Source organism: Populus nigra, chromosome 11 (genome assembly GCF_951802175.1).
Source record: "Populus nigra chromosome 11, ddPopNigr1.1, whole genome shotgun sequence".
Classification (NCBI taxonomy): domain Eukaryota; kingdom Viridiplantae; phylum Streptophyta; class Magnoliopsida; order Malpighiales; family Salicaceae; genus Populus; species Populus nigra.
Genome location: NC_084862.1, coordinates 5,251,319 through 5,261,353, shown reverse-complemented (window position 1 = coordinate 5,261,353; position 10,035 = coordinate 5,251,319). Strand labels below are relative to the sequence as shown.

The 10,035-nt window shown below is 31.9% G+C and overlaps 1 protein-coding gene across 1 annotated transcript; it reads right to left on the bottom strand.

The window, feature by feature from the left end:
- Positions 1 to 686: 686 nt before the first annotated feature.
- On the bottom strand, positions 687 to 2,478 carry LOC133668159 (exopolygalacturonase-like). Its single transcript, XM_062087895.1, has 4 exons — positions 2,344 to 2,478; positions 1,871 to 2,179; positions 1,243 to 1,758; positions 687 to 911 (listed from the first exon to the last, which is right to left on the bottom strand). The coding sequence occupies exons 1-4, from the start codon at positions 2,476 to 2,478 to the stop codon at positions 687 to 689; spliced, it is 1,185 nt and encodes a 394-aa protein (XP_061943879.1).
- Positions 2,479 to 10,035: the final 7,557 nt, after the last annotated feature.

The following is a 10,035-nucleotide window of genomic DNA, read 5'->3' as shown; positions in this document are numbered from 1 at the left end:
TTTTATTATTGGATGCAAATTCTCATATTCAATTTTTTTATGCAATAAGATTGAAAATTATGGAAGGATTTTTAATTTGAGAAAAGAAATATGTGATTTGTTTTTTTACCCTTGTATAAAAATATCTTACAGTGTCAAATGAAAAGGTAAATAAGAATGTATTACTATGTCAAGGTTATTGGTGTCATACTAGATTGGTAGCCCTACAACCAAGTCCTTAATAGGGATTGATTTTTTCAAAATCTTAATAGGCCTTGACGATAACAATAAATTATTCAAAGTTAAGAAATATTCGTTTCAGGTCATATTTGACAAAGTTAATTAATATTTTTTTAAAAAATCATTAAACAAAAATTTAATTATTCTAATTAAAAAAAATAAGAGTACAAGGAAATTTGTCAAAAAAAAAAGGGCATGGACCATAAGTAATAAATTAAAAAAAATAAAGGAAAAATCTTGTAGGGTTGCTATATGATTTATACTCTTTTTGCTTCTTTTTTTTTATACATAAGATTGAAGATTTATTGAAATTAAATTGTAAAAGAAACCAAGCGATCTTGTATTTAAAATTAAAATAATAAAATTTTATTCATCTGTTTAATCAAAATTACAAGATGGACTTCTCAATCTAAAAACGAGCCTATAAATGACGAAACCAAAAGAATTTCAGATGGAAGTCCCTATCTTCAACATCCGGGTGCGCTCATTATCCCAGAAATCATGGGCTTAACGTTAGAACATAGGGATTTTGCAGGGCCGTCTGGTCCGCTATATGCAAGTTTAATGTCAGCAAGCTCCACCTTCTCACATGGGAAGCCACTGCTGCAAGCAATCTGCACAACAACCGGAGTTGCGGAAGTTCCCCTTATATTCTTAAAACTAACACCACTGATCTTCACTTTTGATGGAGCCTGCAAAAGAAAAAAAGAAAGAACATTAAGACCCCAATAGACTTTTAGTAATCTCCCTAGCACTAAGGAACATAAAAAAATTAATATGCTTGTGTAGGCGTTCTTCAGAATTGCATTATGGATCTAGCATGATGCAACCAATTATGGAATGCAGTGCACAACATGTTTGCTTCACAGTCAATACTATGAATTGCGTTGAAACATTTTTTTTCATAAGATGTAAAAAAGAATTTGATAAATTGTGGAGTGTTTGAGCCACGAATTGGGTAAAATATTGTCACAGTAATTTAGTACTGTGAAAATATCCTTATGGTAACAGAAAAGGCAATACCTTTAGACTGCATTGGTTCCATGGGCAATACACTTGATCTATGATGACAGGGTTCTGGACATTGTTCATGACAATATCCTCAAAATGCATGTTAGATGCGACACCACCGTATAAAGCTGGCCAAGATTTTATTCTAACGCCATTTGTGGTATCTGAGATGGTGCAATTCTTGACAAATATTCCAGAAACAGGTTTCTCATTGGGGTATTTCCCTAAACTTCCAACACTGATGCCATGGCCAGGTCCACATGTTACTCCTGTGATATGTAGTTCTTCGGTGCCATCTCCCACGGAGATACAATCATCGCCTGTGCCAATTTTTGAATCGATAATGTAGATCCCAGTAGATTGGCCGACATGGATTCCATCGGTGTTTACACTGTCACCAGGTGCACTCACGGTAAAATGCTGGAAGGTGAGGTTTTTGCACCCCAAGACGTTAACATGAAAGTTCTTGCTATCTTGACTAGTTATGTCTCGGACTAATGCATTGGTGATGAAATCGAACCTTAAATTCTGATCCATGTTAGAAGCAAACAAAAAGCAAATGATTAAAGAAACTTTGGTAGTGCCATAACATATAATTAAAAAATAAGGAAATTAGGCTTCATAATGGTGATTAGATTACCATTGGGAGGCTGTCACAATCTTTATCTTTCTGACATGTACTTTTGCTCCACGCAGCCTTTCCCTGCCCATCAAAAGTGCCGCTTCCCGACAATGTAAATTTATCAACGTGTTCGAAATTAACCCAATGACCTCCTGAGAACTGATTTGGGTCAACCGGTGCCTTCAACATGCCATCAACTTGGAGCTCAATCGCAGCCTTGCAAGGACCTGCTAGAGTCAATTTCCGTAACGAGTATGTCCCACTTGGAATAAGAACTTTGCTGGGGTTTGTTGAAGCACAAGCATCTTTCCAAGCATTGGTTAAAGCCTAAAAATGGAAAGAGAAGGGAAATATATTTAGAGAGGATCAGTAGGTCTCAAATTCGGGTGTTACGTTGAAAATCTAAGGAAACGTAAATAAGTTCTGACTCGAATACTATATATTCAGTTTTTAAAATCAAACGCATGCATGCGAGAAAATATATAAGATACCTCTGTGATATCTTTACCGGCAGCACCATTTTTAGTCACATCGAAGACACCTCTTGATTGGGCTTTAGCAGTTGATGCTAACAATAAAAATAGTGAGACTGATATTACTGCTGAGGAGACAACTTTCAGGCCCATCTTTTTGTCAGCTATGTTGCTTTCTTTCTTCAATACTCTAGGAAAACGAATGAATTTCTTAATCTTCCATGTCGATCCTTTATACGGCGAGAGGGGAATTCAACACCACTCGTAAATTTATCAAGCAGTTGATGAATTTTGTCCATGTTTGTGCAAGGTTGTAGCTTTGCCATTCAATGTCATTACTATTATTAGCTTCTCTTGCAATATAGCATATCAAAATGTTCTAAGAAAAATCTATAAATATCGATCACTCTGTCCATAGAAACCTAATTTCATGCAAAGATTTATTTAATTTAATAAAAATTCTGATATTTTTAAAGATTTTGTTATGGAAGATGTTGATTCCATTTTATTTTATTTTCGCCCTTGAAATAGTATATAATAAAACTTTAAATAACATCAATCTATATATCAAAAAAACATTAACAAGATTCTAAATGCTTAAAAATAAGTTAATAAATATAAAGAGAATGAAAAGAAAATGAAACTTGAGACTAAGGATACATAAAATTATAATAATAAAAGATTCATAAAATATTATTCATGCCTTAACTACTATTAAAAAAAGTACAAATTCTATCAAAATATTTTATTACATAAGCATTATATGTATTTATTTCACTACTACATTTACTAGTTTTACCGATGGAATTTTCTATCGGCGTGACATTACCATTACCGACTAATTTACTGACGGAATTCGTCCATCAGTAATTCCATTTATGTTGCCAAATCTATAAAAAAAAAATTAAAAACTGATGGTTTTACAGACGAAAAATATGCGCAAAAAAAAAGTTACCCACTAGAATTATGCTGACGGAATTATTGTGTTGGCATAATTTCATCGGTGATAATGGCATAGGCAATAAAGTTTTTCCAACTCTCTGGAATATATCGACGGATTGAGTCTGTCATTATTCTCATAGGTAATATACCGACGGAATGATTCCATCGGTGATAGTGGCATATGCAATAAAGTTTTTCCAACTCTCTAAAATATACCAACAGAGTGATTCCGTTAGTAACTCCGTCCGTGATAATTAAAAATATATTTTTTTAAAATAATTAATATAAAATTATATAAAATTCAATTATATAAAAATAAATTATCTTAATATAAAAGCCAAATATTCATTACAAATTTGGGTGTTCAAATAAATTTAAACTAAAATAATGGTGGTGTAGGAAGAGGAGGCTAGTCGTTTCCGAGACCATATGGCCAAAAAATAGACACGCACGTATCACCCATCTGTAATCTCATATCCAATACCATTTGGCGGAGTTGTTCATAATTCACAAAGAGTTGATATCAATCGTGAGCTCCCAACGGTTGAGACACTATGTGCTATCCGCATGTTCTCGACTGTAGTGGTGGAGAGTCCATACACCTGATTTTTATCGGGTCCACTAGATGATCCTGCCTTCATCAATAAATATGGCTTGCAATCTAGGTGGGTCGAAGGATCGTCCCCGTATCCCTCCCTCAATCCTTAGCGAGTTGTTTATATTGTTCATTAAAATGGGTCATCTGATCTTGAATTCATTAGTCTAATATCGCCGCAAACTTTGGAGTTTAAGTACTCAGAACTGATTGTGAGCATTCAACGATTGAAACACAACTGGTTGTCCGCAAGTTTTCGACTGTAGTGTTAAAAAATCCATACACCCGATTTCTATTGGGCCCATTAGATGATCGCACCATAAACCACAAATCCATATCGATATTTGAATGGGTTGAAAGATCATCCCTATATCCCTTTTTCAAACGATTCTTATATTTATCTTGGAAAGAAAAATTAAATTAATCAAATTGAAAGAAATTATAACTTAATAAAAAAATGACTGAAAACCAACAAACCACAAAATATTGAGCTTGGCTATCTACGAGCATAATTTCATATAAGAAAAATCTATATATGTCGAGCATAATTTCATTCAAAGATTTGTTTGATTTAATAAAAATTCTTCTATTTTTGAATATTAGCTTTCCATTATTGGCATGTATACAATTAGAGTATGCAATACATACCTAATATGAGTCAAACCCTATTGAGATTTCTAGGATTTAGTTTCTCCAAAACCTTCTTGTTATTGTTTTTATTACAATCATTTTCCGGAGAGAAGTGATTGAGAATAATGGATATTCTGGAGATCCTAGTGTGTGTGTGTGTGTGTGTGTCTATATATATATATCAATCACCATGTCCATAGAAGCCTGAATTCGATGCAAAGATTTGTTTAGTTTAATAAAAATTCCTTTATTTTTGAAGATTTTGTTATTGAAGATGCTGTTTCCATTTTATTTTATTTTTGCCTTTGATATAGTATATAATAAAACTTTAAATAACATCAGACTTTCAAAATTATCTCTCTAATCTATGAAAAAAACATTAACAAGATTCTAAATATGCACCCAAAAAAACACTTGCTAAAAAAACAACAAAGTTCAATTATTTTTCAACTCAATGCGGAAAGATGAAATTAAAAACAAAACTAAAATCAACTCTAGTTAGCATGTCAAACATACAACCATAATTATGAGACTAAGGTAACTCAATAAAAAACAAATCAAAAGAATATCATGAAGCCTGATTCCCAACAAATCCTATGCAAAATGGTAGAAAAAAACAATTAAAAAGTAAGACAAAAAACAACATGCAAACCCAGTTAAGCTCAACAAAACCCGCTACCTAGATCAAGCAAATGGAATAACCCAATTATAATATCAACTTAATCTTGAAAAATAAAACTAAAAAATAATTGAATTAAAAAAAAAGACTTGAGGCAATCTCATGGCTTAGACAATGAAATTAGGTTAACCTGGTAGAAAGAAATAGAAGAATAAACAAAGCCTAACTTCTTCTTTTTAAAAAAAAAACAATTGTCGAATGATGAAATTGAAAAAACAAATCAATGAAAAAACATCTACCCTAAAAAAAATAATTGATATCAACTTAAGTTAACTTTTCAAATCCTTGACCCGTCAAATCAAAATCACCGTATCGGGAAAAACACAGAACACAATTCAAAACTAACCACTTGGTGAAGAATGAAAATGGAAAAAAAATTAATTTTACATAATAACCTAAAAAATAGCAATCCAAAGAATGAGGAACCAAATTTAAAATATTAAAAAAAAATTGAGAGGAGAACCAACAGTTTTGGATTGAATGATGAAATTAAAAAAACAAATCAATTTAACAAAAGCATCCAAAACAAAAAAAAAATAACAATCACAAGAATAGTGATTAAATTTGAAAAAATTAATGAGAAAACAACTTAAAATTTTGAATTGAAGGGTGAAATTAAAAAAAATTACAAAACATCCCAGAAAAAAAAATAGCAAACAAAAGAATGAAAAACATATTTGAAATGACAATAAAATGAGAAGAAAATTGTTGCTCCCCAATGTTTTACCCCATTTTTCAAAATTTTAAAAAAAAATCTACTTTCAACGCGTAGTTTTTAACGCACTCATTGAGTCGATGTTGATGTTGCATTTTTTTTCAAAAGTCAAAAACACAAAATGAATAGAAAAAATAGAAAAAATGCATTTATATTTTAGTGATCTAATTGTAATTGTGGAAATGAGAAAATTGATTTCCAAATTGGAAACCCTCTCAACAAGCAGCCCAAATTTTAATCAAATGGTCCACAATCAATTTTCTTAATCCAAGGGCCCATATTTCCTTGCTTTGCCTCTCATTTGATTTAAATCTCTACCAGTGGATTTCAAGAATTTATATCTACTACTCATTTTATATAAATCTCACATCAAGGACAACTACAATTAAACAAGCAACTAGTCATATAAATTTCTTCCAATTAGACATACAAAATTCAGTTATTGCTTAACATGTTCTTCCAAACACATATAAAAAGTTCTCACAAAACTCAATAACAATGTTATCAACATCTATAGTTTTGCATTTTTATGATCATAGTCATACGTGTATTATATCACATCACATTTACATTAATTTTTCGATGTATACTTCCTTTGCATGAGACGTCAAATACATTCACAGTAACATTCAACTTTAGGTTCAATAATTCTCCTTAAATTTCTCAAATTTCAACAACATAAATGCTTAAGTCAATATACATAACATAATACTTAACGAAACTCCTTTAAAATCATTTTCTTTATAAATATATACATTAATCTATCACAATATCACTTCAACCACATACAATTCCACTACATGCAATGTAACCACTTATTGGTCGACCATTGCGCCTTTAAGGATCCCATGGTTTTCTTCAGCATTTCTTCCTAAATTAATACCCAACTCAACTGAATCTAACCCAATTGATCAACTTATAGTCAATTTACATTTCCCTAAAATTATACTCTAAACCCAAGCATCAATCTCATGATGTCAACCTCAATTGTTATCTTTTAACATCAAATTGCTAGGTTAGGTGTAGAACTCTTAACCAAAGATAATTGAGTCTTCGAACTCTAACCTTTCAAAATCTTCCATGTTTTCCCCTTTTTTCCTCTTTTCTCTTAACATTCTCTCTCTAACTCAATCTTTTCTCTCTTTGGTTTTTTTCAATTCCAAGAGTGGATGTGTTTTTATCTTTTAAAACACTCTCTAGCCTTTAGAGGTGCAAGAATAGATGGAAAACGAAAAGTGGTCTCCTTTCCCAAAACAACACCCCGTCAGTTTTATAAAGCAAATAATCAAAACAGTTTAACTATTTTGAGAAATGGTCCGACAGGTTTAGCAAATAGGTCTAATTGTTTCTCAAAATGATTGGACTATTTTAGCTATTGGAAAATTTGACATTTTGGCCAAAACCCCTTTCTTTTTCCATCTTCTTAACACTTTTTTCCCAATTTATTCTTTTCATTTCTTTTCATACCATTAAAGTATAATTCCAATCATTTTATTTTTATTTTTATTTTATTTATCCTGAGGTTTACACAAAGAATTTAGGTTCTGGTTAAAGAGAATTACCAAATTAGGATTTCTAGTTAATCGATTTGTGAAACCAAAGTTCTAGTTAAAAGAAATCACTAAGATGCAAGATTTCAAGTCAACTGAGCTGAGAGCAAAAGTTGTCGAGAAGACATTTCTTGACAAAAACAGTTGAATTATAGTTCTGGTTGAAAATGATTGTTGTGAAGATAGAGTTTTAGGTCAACCGAACTAAAACTTTGAGAAGATTAAGTTTTGAAAAACAATTTGTTTGTCTTTACAAACTTACAATGAAAAGCACTTGATAAGTTTTTACTCTATAACAATTATAAAGACAATTATAAAGAGACGGCATCTGTTACTATTAAATTTTAATCCATTTTTCAAAATGTTTTGGTAAAAAAAATAAAAAAACCCAAAAAATATGTTGACATAATTGAATCATTTTCAAAGTCTTACCAAATAATTTTAAATAAAAAATATACTATCCATGCATTTAGTTTTTAACGTGCTTATTGTATCAATATTAATGTTGCACTTTTTTTAAAAGTCAAAACATAAAAATAAATCAACAAAGAAAAAAGAAAAAAATGCATTTATATTTCAGTGATCTGATTAATTATAATTTTGGAATGGAGAAGACAAATTTTAAATTTGAAAACCCAACCCAACTTTTAATCAAATGGTCCATAATCAATTTTCTTAATCCAATGACAGTCGTTGATTCTTCCATCACCAGAATTGCCTCCTTGACCTCTCTACTATCAATATCAACACTAGAAGCCTCCACCTCGAGTACCACCTGCAACTCTCTTTAAAACCAAAACCAATGGCAGCTAGTACCATGTCCACTAAGTGAAACAAGTCCATGTTCCAGTCATTTATGACAGCTTTTTCACTATCGCTTTAGCTTTCCACCCGACATCACTCACTCTCTCTCTCTATCTCTTAAAACCCATCTCCACTAACGATGAGTCCCACACAATCCAATTTCGATCTGACCCCAATATGACAACCTGATCATATCCACAATTAGAACACAGTAGAACACAGTACCAACAACCTACCCCTTTCATGGAAATGACAGGTGAAGGTGAAAACTGGTATAAAAGGAAATCATTTGGGAACAAAAGAAAATAAAATAAAATGAACCACCTTTTTCTCTCTTCATGGGCGACAACACGTGGGTTCACGCACCACCATTCGCGTGGAGAGTGAGACCAACGCATTGCCATTGTTCCTCGACTCCCGAAAGCTTCCTAGCACTGTTCTTGGGTTTCCAACAGATTCTCTAGATTAATTTGTGAATTTTGGGAGGCCTGTTTTGTAGATTCTTGATGCAACCATATTATTCAATAGTTTCATCCACATTTAACTAGTGTTTTGCTTATGTTTTATATATAAAATGCCTTGATATTCTTTTTTTTGATGTTTTGAAGGCACTTTTGGATGAAAGACGCAAAAAGGAGTAAATTGGAGATAATTGGTAGATTTGACCTTCTGTAGATGTTTTGTGCAGAGTGTGAGCTCTAGAGGTTGAAATAAAGTGATTCCAGTGGCATTAAAAAGCTAACATCCATACCTTTCTTGAAATCTAATGCAATAAAATAAAATAAGGAAGAGCATCGAAATCGCAGCCTTCAAAGTCAAATCTCGCAATCTGCCAGTGTTGACCTTCGGCCATTCCAACTTGAATATCTGGAGCTACAGAAACCCAATTGATGCAAAATCAATTTTTTTGGATTCATGACTCAAAAGTCTATAAATGCTCCAAATTTCAGCCAAAAACAATATCATATGAGGGAGATATAATTTTTCAAAGATGACATCTGAATTCTGCCAGCAAACATGTTTCGTGAAGAAACAAGTCCAAATTACATTTCAAAGCATCTAAACCGATATCCAAGTTTTTATTTAAGCAATTTAGCTCCTCTAAGTCAAAGCTTGAAGATTTCATGCAAGGCTATTTCTCCTTTTTTAGTAAAATAGTTATTGAAGTACTTAAATGTAAACAGTCTACTTAATGGAGGACTATTTTGTAAAATAGAGACCTAGGGTTTCCTAAGATATAAAAAGAATGAGAGAAGAGAAGGGGGGCAACCAACCAAGAAGAGAAAAACGCCCCCTTCCTCTAAGAAACCCTAAATTATGCATTCTTTCTTCTTTTTGATTAGTTGTTCAACAAACATGCAAGGCTAAACACTTTTTCTTGGTTGCAAGGATATAGAAACCTTTGGATTTCAAGAACTATGAGATTTATTTTACCTTTTCTTTTCAGTTTATATGATGAATATGTTTGTTCTCCTATGCTTATTTTTCATATGATTGTTTATTTTAATTGCTAGAGCGGACTCTAAGTTATTATTGTAGACAATCTATTGCTAAGTTTAATATTAAAACCGGAGTTGTGGTATATGAACTTGTGAAGCAACTGGTTTAATAATTGTGGCGGATCTACGTTATTAATTTTAGGGAGAACATTAAATCAAATCAAACATAGACTGCGGACAGTTATGTTTTCTTGATTAATCAACTTATCTAGTTCTTAAGGCTGCCATTAAATTAAATTACTAGTGCAGACACTGTGATTGTTTGATGGTTAGGGTTAGTTATACGATAGATCTGT